The 17,045-nt window shown below is 48.5% G+C and overlaps 1 protein-coding gene across 1 annotated transcript; it reads left to right on the forward strand.

Annotated features, from left to right (window-relative positions):
- Positions 1–1,189: 1,189 nt before the first annotated feature.
- Positions 1,190–16,304, forward strand: AGO4 (argonaute RISC component 4). Its single transcript, XM_027719271.2, has 18 exons — positions 1,190–1,477; positions 3,945–4,110; positions 4,786–4,906; positions 5,880–6,061; positions 6,459–6,595; positions 6,675–6,809; positions 6,975–7,062; positions 7,488–7,635; positions 7,720–7,839; positions 8,046–8,174; positions 8,324–8,457; positions 8,961–9,145; positions 9,415–9,574; positions 10,581–10,896; positions 11,179–11,313; positions 12,034–12,135; positions 12,350–12,549; positions 12,641–16,304. The coding sequence occupies exons 1-18, from the start codon at positions 1,459–1,461 to the stop codon at positions 12,747–12,749; spliced, it is 2,586 nt and encodes an 861-aa protein (XP_027575072.1). The 5' UTR covers positions 1,190–1,458; the 3' UTR covers positions 12,750–16,304.
- Positions 16,305–17,045: the final 741 nt, after the last annotated feature.

The raw sequence follows: 17,045 nt of genomic DNA on the forward strand, positions 1-17,045 counted from the left end.
AATGTTGCCAGAGACCGCGGGGTTTGTTGCTGGTCTTGTAAAACTGGTGTTTCCCTCAAGTGTTCATCAGCTGCTGTCAGGGGGATTATATGAGAATCCCAGATCTATATGAGAGTCTCCGATTTCATTTCATTTTAAAATAGGTTTTTGATGTTTCAACTTGGAAAACATCAACCCTGCAGGTTATAAAAGGCAAATAAAGTGGACTCGGCATTTATTATTTATAAAATGTTTTGACTTCTGACCTCCCGGTGAGTCAGCAGAGGGTTGTTGGCTGAACAGAACCCGGGGGGGGTGCGCGAGGGAGCAGCTCCCTGAAACAGCGTGAGCTGCTTAGAAAGGCCAGGAGTCCCCAGCCCCTTTATTTAAGGGCACTTGGCTGCAGATGTTGGCTTTCAGAAAAGTACAAATGTATTGTCTTTGAGCCCAATGCCTCGACGGGGCTGGGGATCCTCTGTGCTGAGGGGGAGTGACCGGCATGGGGGCCACGGGGAGGTGACCCCCAGGAGCTGTGGGGCACCAGGTCCCAGGCAGGTCACCTGCAGCAGGTGGCACAGGAACACATCCAGGTGGGTTTGGGATGTCTCCAGAGAGGGAGACTCCCTGGACAGATGTTCTGCCCTCCACGGAAAGAAGTTCTGCCTCATGCTGAGGCGGAACTTGTGTTTTAGTTTATGGCCATTGCTCCTCGTCCTGTTGCTGCACAAAGGAAAAGAGCTTTTTCAGAGGTGCCCAGCAACAGGACGAGGAGCAGTGGCCATAAACTCAAAACACGTCCTCAACATGAGGAAGAACTTTTTTCCATGGGGGATGGAGAGGATGGGTGCAGAGTGTCCCTCCTGGAGACATCCCAACCCCAGCTGGTTCCTGTGCCACCTGCTCCAGGTGACCCTGCCTTGGCAGGGGGGTCAGACTTGGTGACGCCCCCAGAGGTCCCTTCCGACCCCCCCAGATATCCCGGGATTCTGTGATTCCGACCTGTCACCTGTTGCGGCCGCGGGGCCGCGCGGGCGGCGTGCGCGCTCCCGCGGGCGGCGCGTGCGCGAGCCGGCGGCGCCGGGCAGCGCGGAGAGGCCTCTTCCTCCTCCTCCTTCTCTCCCTCCTCCTCCTCCTCCTCACCCCCCGTTCCCGGGAGCGCGCCCCGGGCGCGTGCTGGCGGCGGCGGGGGCGCGCGCGGGCTCGGCGGGGGCGCCGCGCGGGGATTGTTCGCGCCGCCGCTCGGGGAAGCGGAACGCGGGGAGCGCTCCCCGCCGCGCCCCCGCTGCCTCCTCCTCATCCACCTCCTCCTCCTCGTCCGCCGCCCCCCGCCCCGCCGCCCCCGTGTCCGCGCCGGGCGCCCACCCCGCCGCCAATATTCCCGAGATCAAGCGCTACGCGGCGGCGGCGGGGCCGGCGGCGGGGCCCGGGGCGGGCGGCGGGGCCGGCGGCGAGAGCAGCGAGGCCGCCGCCACCGCCGCCATGGAGGCGCTGGGACCCGGTGAGAGCCGCGGGGGGGGCGCGGGGCCGCGGCCTGCCGGGCCGTGGCAGCGGGGGAAGGGAGGGAGAGAGGCCGCGGGCCCGCCGGGGCTCCCCGGTGACACCGGGCCCCGCTCGCAGCCGCCGCCGCGGAGGAGCCGCGGCGGGTCCGAAACTTTGCGCGGGGGGTTCGCGGTGCCCTCGCGGCCCCGGGGCTGCCGGGGGGACTCGGTTCGCCCTCGGCGGGGTGAGCGGGACAGCGAGGGGACGGGGACAGGCGGGGCTGTCACAGCGGTGCGAGCCCCGCAACCTGTGTGATGATAAGTTTTACATTTGACATTGAGCCGTTGCTGAGAGTTTAAGGCGATGCTGTCTGAAAATAGGGTTGTTTATTTCTTTAACAAACTTGGTGGGGTTTTGCATGTGGCATTTTCCTGCTCGTACCTTATTCCAAGATTATTCTTCCATCAAATGCCTGCAGGATGTATTTCTTTCCCTCAGTGGCCTGCACACCTGACCCATCGAGTTCCCATTCAAACGATTGGTACAATCGAAGTGGCGTTAATTTTGGTGTGATAGGAAATGTTTTTTGACACAGAGGTGCAATTCCAGAAGAATCCAGAGTTTGAGGTAGCGAGGGCTGACTCAGAGCCTGCTGTATGTGTGTGATGTATCGTGGCCTCCCTGACTTACAGCTGGAGAAGCAGATCCTCTTTCAGTTTTGAAAACGGCTTCCTGTCTGAAGCAACTCGGTTGAGGTGCTTAGAATGTAATTGTCATGGGGTAGAAGAAACTGAAATACAGCAGCACATGCAGCCCTAGTCAGGCTGATCAGGTAAAAATCCTGTGACGCCAGGGCAGCCTGGCTTCAAACGGGAGAACAGTTTTTAGCTGCTTCTCTGGAATCCTTTGGGAAATAACTTTAGGAAGGAGGAGAAGTAAGATTTATCTCCTTTGGTCAGAACCGAGGGCAGCGCTGCTGTGCCTGTTTGCAGAACTTGTCAGTGCTGAGGGAGGAAAATAGGTAAATATAGTTGTCATTTAATCTCTCGCAGGAGGTCAGTGCCTGCACTTCCTTCAGACTAATTAGCATGGGATTAGTGGATCATCTCTCGTATCCAAATAAGCACAGCAAACTTTGATTGCCCTCGATGATTCACACTTGTCAAGACAGCTGTAGTTTTTTTAAGCACCAGCTGTACCCCACAACTGGTGTGACTGTGGTGCTGTGAGCTGCTCCGGGACGGAGGGTGCAGAGCCCGGAATGTGTCCTGAGGGGTGTCTGTGGCCCTGACGGCCCCTGCCACTGTGGCTTTGGGGAGCTGACACGGCAGTGGGCTCCAGCTGCTTACATGCTCCGTGTTCCTTCTGCTTAAAAACATTCCAGGGCTGGTGTCCTCAGATTGATAATTTTATTTGGTAATGCAGTAACCAGTGGATGGCTTGTAAACCCAGTGTGGAATCTCCTTAAATTTGGTCCTGGGTTCAGTTTACGGTTGTGCTGAAGTTTATCCAAGTAGGAGTTACCTACCTCTCTACCCTCCTGGTCTCACCTCTGAGCCTTTGACTTACATGGATGCTGTCAGGTCATGATACTACACATGCCCTAATTTTTATGATTGGTTTATTACTGAGTTCTTGTGATACTTTTCCCCCTCTCCTTTGCTAGTCTGCAACAGAGGGAAGACACTTTGATCACACTGAGCACTGGCAGATATAGCCAAACCCACGAAAATATACCAGTGCCATTTGCTTTATGTGCAGTGTCAACTGAGGCTGTGATCGATTTAAAAAAACAGTCAGTTTAATCTTGTTAACATGGTATCTCAGATCTTAACACTTTGAGGAAGGTAACTAAAGGTTTCCCTAGTGACCAGCTTGCATATGAGTAACATTTCCAGACCTCTAAGAATTTCCTCCGTAGAGCTGTTCCTGGAGCTCTTTTATCCAAATAAATTATCTCCACATCTTTGAGGAGTCCATGCCTGTTTTCTCCTTTACTTCTCCCTTTCTTCTATTTAGAAGAAAGTGTAAACCTTTCCTCACTCCTGTGTTTGTGTTGGAATTTTAAATTGGATCATTAAGATCTGAAGTTTATAACAAAAACAATGAGAAAATGTGGCTTGTGTGGCTGCTGGTTTGGTTTAGAAACGGAGGTAGGGATGTATTTATCTTTACATTACATGAAAATACATAATATCTGCATGGTGCATTCCGTCTTGGAACTCTCATGAAGTTCATAACCACAGTCATGGATAAATGCCACTAAAATTTTAAGAATGAATTATGGTACCAACCTGCACATGCTTTAGGGAACACGTTTTTTCCCAGGAAGTTCCGAGCAGCTGGAAGGCTGAGCCTCTTGGAACACCTGTGTTTGCAACCTCAGAAAGCTGCTGGAGATTTCTTCCAGTCAGAAAGTCACCCAAAGCCCTGAGAGGTGCACGGAGTGAGCCATCCCACCTCACATGTGTTTATTGACTTCCCAGGGCCCCCAGCCAGCCTCTTCCAGCCGCCCCGCCGCCCAGGCCTGGGCACTGTTGGGAAACCCATCCGCCTCCTGGCCAACCACTTCCAGGTGCAGATCCCCAAGATTGATGTTTATCACTATGATGTTGATATCAAACCAGAGAAACGCCCCCGAAGAGTCAACAGGTAGGAGTTGCTTAATAAAGATTTATTAGTTGACATAGGAGTATGTTCCTGAATGTAAGGAAACTGTACGTCCTTGGAATTCTCCATCTGCTAAAGGCCTGTTTCTTTCTCTTCTGTGATCAGCTTTTAGTGAACTGTACTGTTCTCCTTGTTTTTATGAAGATGCGTTGCAAGTGGCCTGTAATCTGGAAGGCTTTGGGAAATGTACTGAGTGTTGAACTCAGGCTGGTTTTATTTTACAGTCTACAAGCGAATGTCCCTGATAATTGTTCCACAGTCTGTTACTCAAACCTGTGTAGCAGCTGTGGGGAGGGAATTCAGCTTGTAGGTTTTGGAGTCCACACATGGATGCTTTGTCAGTGGAACCAATCCATGGAGCACTCCCACCCACCCCGAGGCAGGTGCTTGGATCTGCTCCTGTGTGTGAACAGCTCTCCAGGTTCCTCTGCCTGTTTCAGCTGTAGCTCTGCTGACAATACAGATACCTGTGCAGTGTGTGACACTCGGGTGTCTCAACCTGGAGGTGACATTGAGAGCCCTGGTGTGACCTGGGGGTGCTCTGGCGCATTGTTCTTTATCAGACCGTTAAGAAAATGTGAAAAAGGAACTTTAAACTGTGTAAGGCCATGGCCGAATTTTCTGTTCCTCACCCTAACTCGATGAATCCCCTGGCAGGGAGGTGGTGGACACGATGGTGAGGCACTTCAAGATGCAGATCTTTGGGGATCGGCAGCCTGGCTACGATGGGAAGCGGAACATGTACACGGCACACCCGTTACCCATTGGCAGGGACAGGGTAAGTGTTGCTCTGAGTTTCTGTGGGAAAACTGTTACAGTGTCATTTGGAAAGTGTTCTTTTACTGACATAAACCCAAACCACACCTATTGGTGTAGTCTTGGAAATGACAGACAGGGCCACTCAGGATCTTTAGGAACTTACTGGTCTTTTACAGATATTTGTCTTCCTCAGGTTTCTAATTTCCAGATCTTTAGCTGGAGAATGTCAGTGAGTGAGAACTAACGTTCTGCTCTTTCAGCTACAAGTATATTATACTTTTTTCACCCTAATGGAAACTTCCCTTTTCCCTGTTCTAACCCTTGCTCTGTTGCTGAATGATAAAGTCCTTGTAGATGACAATGACTCTAGTTGGGTTTGGCTGTGCTGAGGAGATGCATCCTCCTGTTCCACGGGAACAACCAGATCAGCTGCTCCAGCCCTGTGTGTTCTGGGCTGTGCTCGCCAGCACCCCCCAAAACTTCACCCTATCTACTCTTCCCCCCCGGAATCTGGTTATTGCCATGCCAAGGGGAATGCTCAGGATGAATTCACAGTTACCCTCTGGGCTGACGGGTTGTGAGAATCATCCCAAGGGCTGTGCCAGAACTCTGAGATTTGTGCTTCCCAGTGAGTCTCCTTTTTGACCGAAAGGTTTTTTTGCCTTCCTGTTTGGTTCACAACACATCTTGCTATTAACTGGCTGACTTAAAAAAATGACTCACTGTTCTCCAGAGCTTTGATGTCACCATACTAATTACTGCTTAAAATTTACATTTAAAGATGCCCCACTGCAGTTTCTCAGATGAATAAATGATAAACTTTCAAAGTCCTGAGGAAACCAATTGTCATATTTTAAGGTCATTACACAAACTAATCATCAAAAATAGAGATCCGAAGGACAGCTAGGAGAAAACCATACCATTGCTGAGTGCTGTGTCTGTCTGCAGTCCATTACCAAAGCCTGTGCTTGATTCTGTTGTGCCCATGGCAGGTGGATATGGAGGTGACACTTCCAGGAGAAGGGAAGGACCAGACATTTAAGGTTTCCATTCAGTGGGTGTCAGTCGTCAGCCTTCAGATGCTGCTGGAAGCTCTGGCAGGGCACCTGAATGAAGTTCCTGAAGACTCTGTTCAGGCACTGGATGTAATCACACGGCACCTTCCCTCCATGAGGTGGGTACCTGTGGGGCCTTCCTGACTGGAGTCATCCTCTATCCATCCTAACATTTGTGTTAGTTATTCCTTGCTGCTGCTCTGCTGCCGTCACACTTCCCTGTGGCAGAAGAGATGAGGATGCAGCTGTGTAATTCAATGCCTGCCTTGCAAATTTGCACTAGAATGGGGAAATGTGATCTGAACTCAGGCCTTGTGCCTGCTGGTCATGTTTCTAACAGGAATTTGCTGTAGCCTTTCCAGCTGCACTGTCGGAAAAGGCTTTGTGGTCTTGCCATAAGTGAGCTCTGACTGTTCTAACACGCTGTAGAAACGTGTTTCAAACGCTACAGGTGTCAGCGTAAAAAAGTGTATCAGAAAGAAATTATCTAAGTGTTAATTTTCTTTTTTTTTCCAGGTACACCCCTGTGGGTCGCTCCTTCTTCTCCCCCCCCGAAGGTTATTACCACCCCCTGGGAGGGGGCAGGGAGGTCTGGTTTGGTTTCCACCAGTCGGTCCGTCCTGCCATGTGGAACATGATGCTCAACATCGACGGTGTGTAGGAGATTCTGTCTCGCCCACACAACAGGGTTCTTTCTGCTTCTCCGTTAATTGTCCTCTCTTTTTCTCTTAGTGTCAGCGACTGCTTTCTATCGTGCCCAGCCTATCATTGAGTTCATGTGTGAGGTCTTGGACATCCAGAACATCAGTGAACAAAGCAAACCCCTGACAGACTCCCAGCGTGTCAAGTTTACCAAAGAAATCAGAGGTAAGGCTTATCCTAAAGGTGCTGCAACAAAATTACTGAAACCTGCTCATGTTATGTTGTAATGAAAATCTGCGAGGCAGTTGGGAAGCTGGGCTGTTCCTTTGTGCCTTCATCCTCCTCCAAGTTGGTTCCTGTGCCTGAATTTATTTTCTGTTGGCTTTTCAGGTCTAAAAGTAGAGGTTACCCACTGTGGCCAGATGAAGAGAAAATACCGAGTTTGCAACGTTACCCGGCGACCAGCCAGTCACCAGACGTATGTGTCAACCAATTCCTGGCAATTTTTAAAATCTTGAACCTATTAAATATATTTGGTATATTGTTTATGCAGGAATAAACATGATTCTATGCTGAAGCAGCCGTGTGGCTTTACAGGAATGTTTAGTCTTAGTGGAGTACAGGAATATTGTGGGGTTTGACCACTGCTTTATTTCCTTCAACCCAAGGAAAACTGAGCTGTATCCTGGCTTTTGAATGGAGTTATCAAAGGTTCTAATTTTTAAAACAGCTAAAATATGAGAAATTCAGTACATAGTCTATAAAATCTTTTCATGAAGAAGAGATCCAGTAGCTAAGGAAAATAAAGGTTTGCAACATTCCTTGTCTGGAATAGGTTTTCCGTACCATTTTTTCCTTTAAAAAATTCTTGCAAAGTCTAACCAGAACAAATGTCCTTTCTAGGTTCCCTCTGCAGCTGGAGAACGGGCAGGCCATGGAGTGCACAGTAGCTCAGTATTTTAAGCAGAAGTACAGTCTGCAGCTGAAATACCCCCACCTGCCCTGTCTCCAAGTGGGACAGGAACAGAAACACACGTACCTGCCGCTGGAGGTGAGGGTCTGACTCTGGTACTGTGGTGTATCCTCTGTTAAACGTGCTCGGTGGTGTCACAGCACCTCTGGCTCTCCCCTGCAGGTGTGTAACATCGTGGCTGGGCAGAGGTGCATCAAGAAGCTCACGGACAATCAGACCTCGACCATGATAAAAGCAACCGCGCGGTCGGCGCCGGACCGGCAGGAGGAGATCAGCAGGCTGGTGAGTGCTCTTCCAGCTGCACAGGCCGTGTTTGTCACTTCTCATGGCTCTTCCAGAGCATTGGAGCAGGTGATGATGAGCACAGTGACCAAGAGAGAAGTTAAAAATCTGTCTTGTTTAAAACAAATCCTTTTAAAGAGAAAGCAAAGAGGGCAGAGTCACCTGAAGCTTTAACGTAGTGACACCAATACTTCTCCTGTCCCCAGGTGAAGAGTAACAGTATGGTTGGTGGGCCTGATCCGTATCTGAAGGAGTTTGGAATCGTTGTCCATAACGAAATGACGGAGCTGACAGGCAGAGTTCTGCCAGCCCCAATGCTGCAGTATGGAGGCAGGGTGAGTTTCCATGTCTTGTCCTGAGGTTATTGGCATTCATCAGGTGTTTGATGTATCTTCTCATGAAATTTCCTCTGTGTGAGCACTGTCGGGCTACAGCCAAAACAGAGCAGCACTTTATTTTTAATTTGCCTTTGGTTTTTACCTAGAACAAGACCGTGGCCACACCAAACCAAGGCGTATGGGACATGAGAGGGAAACAGTTCTATGCTGGCATTGAGATTAAAGTTTGGGCTGTTGCCTGTTTTGCTCCTCAAAAACAATGCAGGGAAGACTTGCTAAAGTAAGTATTTTTCTATTCATTCAGGATTCTATTTCAAGGTTTATTTTTCTCATGTTTCTGAATTTCTGATTTTAATGCATCTAATAGTAAAAACAACATACACCACAGTTTTTCTCCTGTCCTTCAAATTACTCTACAGAATCCTAAAGACAGAGGTCGTGTGAACCACTGACTGGCAAAAATTGTGGTTGCAATATTGCTCAGATAAGTTTGGTGGATGAATAAAAATCTACCAGAGCATCAGTACTAGTTTGGAAATCTGCCTCAGGGCGTTCAACTGAAATGTCTGTTTGTTTCTGTAAGACTTGTAAAATTACAGAAGCTGATGAACTTCCTCAGAGAGGATTAGAGCCGTATTAGTGAGTTCCTGATGGGGATAGAATTTCTAAAAAATAATTACTGTACTGCTGTGAAATAGCGGGAGCAGCTTAGACCTGGTTGATCAAACTGATGCCAAAGTGACCCGTGGTGGAAAGGCCAGGACAAATCCATTTCTATTTCAGGAGTTTCACGGACCAGCTGCGCAAGATCTCCAAGGACGCCGGGATGCCCATCCAGGGCCAGCCCTGCTTCTGCAAGTACGCCCAGGGTGCAGACAGTGTGGAGCCCATGTTCAAACACCTGAAGCTGACTTACGTTGGCCTGCAGCTCATCGTGGTGATTCTGCCCGGGAAGACGCCCGTGTATGGTACGGGGAAGGGGCTGTAGAGTGATAATGGGTTGTACTGCAAGTGGGTGGCAGGAAGGAGGAAATGTGTTCCCTTTAAAAGAGTGTTTTGGAGCTGGTTTATCTGATTGGAGAACTTGTGTGTTACCAAAGAGCAAACTGAACCTTTCTCAGTGAAGTTTCAAGGGTCTGAATTACAGTAACATTTCAAAAAAATAAAATAAGAGCAAGCAGATGAAGCTCCTGCCTCTTGGCATAATTGGAACCACTGACTTCTTTTTCTGTCACAGCTGAAGTCAAGCGGGTTGGAGACACTCTTCTAGGCATGGCCACACAGTGTGTTCAGGTAAAGAATGTGGTCAAAACCTCACCACAAACTCTGTCCAACCTGTGTCTGAAGATCAACGCGAAGCTCGGAGGGATCAACAATGTGCTGGTACCTCATCAAAGGTGAGGTGCAATTAAAAGCTCTGCTTGATGTCTGGATTGTCAAACAAAATGGTGTCCTTTTGTTGTGTTTGCTGAAATGATACCTTCCAAAACAAAGCATGCTTTAGAAATGCCCACAGTCTGGAGTGGACAGAGGAGGATGCATCTCCATGCACTGTCTGCCCAGTCAGCCCTGTGCCAAGGGGAGTCAGAGCCATCCAGCAATGCATAGGAAAACAAGCTCACCAAGGCTTTTTTTCCATGTCTTTTTCCTGCCCTTGAGTTCACTGTCTACCTTTTATCTTGCCACCTCCTAAAGCATCCTGTGTTTTCTTTCAAATTGAAAGAGAAGGAATGGAGAGGAGTGACTTGTGATCAGTGCTTGTAACTTGGTCTGCCTTTGATCCTGTCCTTTTCATTTTGTGTTCTCTCTTGACTGTAAGAGCTTGAGGCAGAAATCATTGTCCTTAAAGATTCTCTTTTTGATTCTGTTCACTGGTTTGGATGGTTTGGACCTTCCTTGGCTGTAATTTTTTTTTTTTGTTTCTTGCCCTCCTTTTTCTTATTTATTATTATTAATTTTTAAGGAGACTGTGGAGACAGGTTCAGAGAGTTGGGGCTGTTCAGCCCGGAGAAGAGAAGGTTGTGTGGAGACCTCACAACCCTTTCCAGTATCTGAAGGGGCAGGCAAGGAAACTGGAGAGGTATTCTTCATCAGGAACTGGAGTGCTAGGACAAGGGGGAATGAGTTCAAACTGAAAGAGGAGAAATTTAGGTTAGGTATATAGGAGAAATTCTTCCCTGTGAGGGTGGGGAGGCCCTGGCACAGGTTGCCCAGAGAAGCTGTGGCTGCCCCATCCCTGGAAGTGTCCAAGGCCAGGTTGGACAGGGCTCGGACAACCTGGGATAGTGGAAGGTGTCCCTGCCCATGGCAGGGGGTGGAATGGGACGATGTTTAAGGTCCCTTCCAACCCAAACCATCCTGGGATTCCATGACTAGCTAATAAACCTTAACCTTACCCACCAGGCCCTCGGTGTTCCAGCAGCCAGTGATCTTCCTGGGGGCAGACGTGACGCACCCCCCGGCCGGGGACGGGAAGAAGCCGTCGATCGCGGCCGTGGTGGGCAGCATGGACGGGCACCCCAGCCGGTACTGCGCCACCGTGCGCGTGCAGACCTCGCGCCAGGAGACCTCCCAGGAGCTGCTCTACAGCCAGGAGGTCATCCAGGACCTCACCAACATGGTGCGGGAGCTGCTGATCCAGTTCTACAAATCCACTCGTTTCAAGCCCACGAGGATCATTTACTACAGAGGGGGAGTGTCGGAAGGGCAGATGAAACAGGTATTGTCTGATTGTTTCTTCTTGCTCGTGAAAAGGGATTTGCCCTTGATTATGTGTTTATGTGGATTACAAGGGATTGGCCCTCAGAAAAATATATATATATGTTGGAAAATTACTATTGAAGATAATTATTGGAAAAATTATCATTGAGTTTTCCTGGGTAAGCACAATGTGCAGTTTTCCTGTCTGATCATGTTTCTTGCGACATGGCATTTGTGCACAGGAAAAAACTAAAATAATATTATGTGTACTCAGTTCATCATTTAATGTCTGTACTTGCAGGTAGCTTGGCCAGAGCTGATCGCGATCCGGAAGGCCTGCATTAGTTTGGAGGAAGATTATAGACCAGGAATAACCTACATTGTTGTGCAGAAAAGGCATCACACCAGGCTGTTCTGTGCCGACAAAACTGAAAGGGCAAGTACTGACTCCATGAGGGGGAGGTGATGGCACAGGAAAGTGGGATTATTTCGTTCAGTGGGGTGGGATCTGTCCTGCCCACTAAAGCTGGGTGCTAACAGGCTTTCTCTACCAAAATAACCCGTTCCTCCCTTTTTTATTGCTCTACATCAGATGGAACAGCTTGTTCCCAGCCCCTTTTGGAATAGGTATGCTCTGTATCCCGATATTTGTGTACCTGGAGGTGTAGCCTGGGTTTTTATAGTCCAGGATTCCTGACCATGAGCTGACCTGGCCATTCCGTGTTCTGTCTCTGGGCACATCTAAGACATGCCTGTGGCACAAATCCACAGGCCAGCTGAGGAACCTTCTGTAGGGAAGCTCTTGATCTCAGATTTGCTTAAAAACCCAGATCTCTGGGGTGTGAGGGCAAACAAGGGTATGAAATAAATTTATCTCAGAACCCTGCGTTTTCAGATCCTGAATTACTCGTGCCAGCTCTAATGGTGCTGGCAAGGATTTTGTTTTCCTCTCATGACACACCAGCTGGATTTGGTGAAGTTTCTAAAAATGAACCTGCAGAGAACATTTTCATTCCTCCTATGTAAACAGCCTTAATGTTTTTCCACCTTTTTGAGCAGTAAATTCTCCAGCAGCTTTCAGTAGAACCTACCTTAGGAGGTAGCTTTGGGTCACTTCCAAAAAACGCATGGGCTAATAATAAACTTTCCTCACTAGGTGGGTAAGAGCGGCAACGTACCAGCAGGCACTACTGTGGACAGCACCATCACACATCCTTCTGAATTTGACTTTTACCTCTGTAGCCATGCAGGAATTCAGGTAATGTCAGCTCTGCCGTGCTCAGGCTGTGGGACTAAATCCTCGTAGTTGTTCCCATGAGGAATGTCACTTCTGTTGGTAGCTTGGCAGACTCAGAGTGCAGCAGTACCCGCTTGGCACTGACTCCTCGGTGCCGGCTGGAAGGTGCAGCCCGCAGGTACCACCTCTGCTGCTGCTCTTGCTGTGCAGCTGAGTGCTCACCTGTTCTCCACAGGGAACCAGCCGGCCCTCCCACTACCAGGTGCTGTGGGATGACAACTGTTTCACAGCAGATGAGCTGCAGCTCCTCACGTACCAGCTGTGCCACACCTACGTGCGCTGCACCCGCTCCGTGTCCATCCCCGCTCCCGCCTACTACGCCAGGCTGGTGGCATTCCGGGCCAGGTACCACCTCGTGGACAAGGATCATGACAGGTAAGGAATGGCCTCGTCATCCCGGCAGGCAGGCAGTGAAGCTGAGCTGTGCTGCTTGCCCCAGCTGATCACGGTGTGTGTCTGCTCGCAGCGCCGAGGGCAGCCACGTGTCGGGGCAGAGCAACGGCCGCGATCCGCAGGCGCTGGCCAAGGCCGTGCAGATCCACCACGACACCCAGCACACCATGTATTTCGCTTGAGAGCACCTGGGAGCATGAGGCAAGACAACAACCCACGCAGTCCCGAAGTGTTTGGAAGCCTCCCCCTCTCGCCAGGGCCGGGGGGTTTCGGACTGCCCACTACCAGCAGCTCCGGACAGTCGCACTGAATCTGTTCTTCACTGCAACGTCTGATGCACCAACACAATTGAGCCATTTGTTTCATTGTTTTCTGTACTAGAAATCCATAGACTTGTCTTTTCTGATGCATTGGACTGAATTTTTACCTCAAAGCGCAAAGGCCGATCATCCTGAAATTTTTCAAGGACTTGGCACGAAAGGTTTCTATCGAATCTTTTGCTAGCTGTGGTTTTTAAGTTCTCCTCATCCCATGAGCTGACGGTGACTGCTGCCCTGTCTCCGTGCCCTGCTTCGTGAGTATGATGTGATGGCAAAATGTTTTATCCAGCTCGCTGTAATCCTTCTGTCGTGTGGGGCCATAGATTTTTTAATGGAGATTTTAGACTTCACTACTGTAAATGCCTTTTAACAAACATAACTTTCACAGGTATTGCAGTTTTTTGTCAGTTTTACTAATTATCTTTTTAATCTCTGCAGACTTGGGCTGCAAAGCAATTGCACTATACTGCGAGTTAATAGGTGGTTCTTGTTCTGTGAATGTGTAATATAACCAATAGTGATGCCTGTCAGTAGATTTTAATGATAATGGTTATAAATAATACTGCCATGGTATCGTAACAAGTACTGAACCATCATTTCCCCCCTCTAAAAATGATAAAACAAAAAAAAAAAATTTAGCTTTTAGGTATTTTGCAAACTTTTACAAAAGTGCCCACTTTATGCTGCTGTGTGGTTTGATAAATCTAAGTGATTTTAAAACTTTTTTCTCATAGAAGGTTTAACTTTGGCAATAAATCTTTGTTTTTTAAGCCCCCCCAACAGTGTAATTTTCTAGCTGAGGACTGTGCATGAGTTTGACCAACATTCTCGTGTCGTTTTCTGAACACACAATTTGGCAGTTTCTGAAACTAATTAGAAAAGACGCATTTCCATGCTTTTTTTAAGAATTATTTTTAACTGTTTTATATTCACTGTTGCTGTCCTGTCTACAACATTTTTTATAAGCTTGGAAACTGGGTGTTCCGTGTAGGAAAGGCCAATGTGTACAGTCGAAATGTATTGTGTGACAGGCAACCTGAGGACTTGTACCAGCATTTTGAACTGTTTTTTTCCTGGGAATTTGGGTTGCCCACACAACTGCATTCATAGCATGTTGAACCCATGTAAGTCTCAAATACTGATTCTATCCCAGCCTAGAAATTAGGGGTTTTAATCTGCTTGGCTTTTTTCAGCTGCAACCTGTAATCCAGGCCAGGGGCCTGGTTTCCCTGGGTATTCCTGGAATCCATGAACATAGTAATTTAAGACTAGACTCCTCTTAGTGCAAACCTGAGTTAGTATTAGTGTAAACCCAACTTAGTGCAGATTAAAGCTTATTCCTAACCTGAGGAGGAGTTTGAGAAGCCCAAGGATTGCACTGTGGTCTCTGATACTCTTGTGGGGTTTGCTGCTAAGTTGTCTGCTGTCCCAAAGCTTAGGAACCAGCCCCCCCAAATTTCAGCAATAGGAAACGCTGTTTCCTTCAGTCTTTAAGCTTGTAAATAAATGAAAGTTTACATTTCTAAATGCTGTTGTTTTCAGTTGTACCAGAGTACACTGAACTTATTCAAGCAGTTTTGTAACCTCCTTGCCAGTAGTACGTCTCATAAATTAAGTTTAACCTCTTTTCATTTCTGTTGAAAATGGGACTGAAGTGAACCCTGTCCCTGGCATGTGCAGGGACAGGTTTAGACTGAAAAAAATCAGAAAGATTCGTTTTAGTTATTTAATTTTTTTTTTAAAGAATACCTCACTTGTGTAATAAAATCAGGACATGTGGGTGGGAGACTGACCGCTGCTTTTCTCAGCACTCGTTCAGGGAGAAGACAAAAAACCCCCTTTTTAGAGTGAACTCTGACTGACCCAACACACACAGAGAACTTTGGCACCTTGAAAAGCACCTGAGCACCTGTTGGAGGTGGTAGGATCCAAGATCCCTGTTTTGAGCTTGTGCACTAGGAATGGAGCTGGTTTAATAAGGGTGCATAAAAAATGAATTAATTTTATCACCAATTAGTTGTCCAGTGCCAAGCACTCCTGGTTGAGACTGAGGGAAGGGAGAGCCTCTCCTTGGTTTGCCTGTGACTGGATATTTGACCTCAGACCAGGTGGAGCCCTGGGCCAGCACCTGAGCAGGGCTGGTGTGAGCCCACCCCGGGCACAGGGCTGGAGTTTGAGGGGGAAAGCACTGAAGTTCAGGATCCAAGTCGCAGCAGTGCTGCCCTAGGCAGGTCTGAGCCCAAGTCTGGAGGACTTGAGGACCTGGGTGAGCCCCGTGGGCCTGAGTGACTCGTTCTGCATGTGTCAATCAATGGGAAGATGTGCATTCTGTAGCTGTAGTTTTAGGGTGTTTTGTTTTTTGGTTTTGTTTGGTTTTGTTTTTTTTTTTTTATAAATAAAGCCTGTTGGCCACTGTTTAGCTCTGTGGTGTGAAAGATTTTAAATGTAGCAAAGTTCAAAGAGTTGGGGGAGGGAGTGGTTGACATATTAAAAAAAAAATATAAAAAAAATATATATAAAAAAAGGGGGGGGAGGGGGCAGAAATCCTGTTTTCCACCCAGTTCTGCTTGCTTTGTCCCTGCTGAGTTCTGAACGAGCTCTGGCAATCCCTGGCTAGCCCGTCTCCAGCTGTGAGTTACCCAGGGTGGTGCTGGAGCTGCACCCGGAGGGAGCAGAGGTGGCTGGATGGGCAGGGGTGCCCCGTGCCCACCCTCAGCTCGGCCCTTCGGGCGGGGGAGGGCCCTCGTTCAGAGCCAGCGTCCGACAGCCCCGACCCCGACCCCTTTGTGGATGTGCTGTAGGAGTTTTCTTGCTCAATAGCGAGGGAGTGACTCTGCTTTCATTTTCAGAAGGCAGGGCCAGAGAGGGCGTTGGATCCATCCCGATCCTGATCCACTGCAAGTTCCTTTCCCTTTGCACTGGAGGAAAGATCTTGCACTAAATATCACAGATTTTCTTAGACCTTGCTATTGACATTTTCATATTTCTATGTCTAGAGGCTGCAACTTCAATGTAAAATGTTTGCATTTGTTCAGTTTGACTTCTGATGTAATTTTTTGGTTTCTATATTGTTAGACTTGTAATGTTTCAAATGGTATTTTATTAACTTTGGACTGGATGTATGTCTCTAGCAATACGAGGTACTTTCTAAACTGTCCTGGGGGTCACAGCCCCATGCTGGTCGTGTACAATTGCAATGTATTTTTTTTTTTTTAGCCTGCAGGGATATTTTGTGTTCATGTGTCCAAAAATATTAATAATAATAAAAAAAAATTGGCATTCTTGTGCCAAATGTTCTGTTTTTCCTTGTTGCTGTCCAATAAATGCAATGTACAGAGTGAGCAACCGATACCGTTGCCTGTAAACAAATGTCTTAAATTATTTAACTTTTAATTAAAACTTGTACACAACGTGTCACCTGTGGAACTCATTGCCACAATATCTCTATTTCTGATGCGCTTGGAGTTAGAAAGTGACAGAAATATGGGTGACATCTCCCGGGATCCTAAAGGAGGGCACATCCTGGGGGTGTGGGACTGAGGGGGTTCAGCCTCAGGCAAACCTGAGGAGCTGGGAAGCCAAAGGTGACTTATCCTGAGGTCTTCCAAACATCATGCAAAGATCTCACGGATCAACCCCCAGGAACCTGGAGCTCCTCGCTCCCGTTCTGGGGGTGCAGCACGAGGTGGGAACACTTTGACAGTGAATCCCTGCGGCTTTTCCTCTTTCCCCTGGAACAGCCCAGCCAGGATCACACCCTGGGCTCCTTGGGCATGGCATGGGAATGATGCTCCTGGGGTTTGACTGTTACCAAAGCCACGGCACAGGGGCGAGGTTTGTGCTCGCTGGGGAGGCCGAGTCTGGTAAGTGTGGTGGGAAAGGGGATGGAAAAAAGGGATGGAAAAGGGATGCTCTGCCCTTGGAGCAGGGCCATGGGGGATCCCTGCCCAGCGAGGCCCAGGGCACCTCAGGAGCGACCCAACAGCTGCCGAACAGAAAAACTGCTTCCCAGCGCTCCCCCCTCGGCCCGGCCTGGCACAAAATGAGTCAAAAACAAACAAACAAAACAAAAAAAAAAAAAAAGGAAAAAGCCACGACACAAACATCTGCGGCGGCGGCGCAGCGCCAGGCCCGAGCGCGGGCGGGCAGCGCCGCGGG

The sequence above is a fragment of the Pipra filicauda genome, unplaced genomic scaffold, assembly GCF_003945595.2.
Source record: "Pipra filicauda isolate LSUMZ 115617 unplaced genomic scaffold, ASM394559v2 scaffold232_size1229904_pilon, whole genome shotgun sequence".
Classification (NCBI taxonomy): Eukaryota; Metazoa; Chordata; class Aves; order Passeriformes; family Pipridae; genus Pipra; species Pipra filicauda.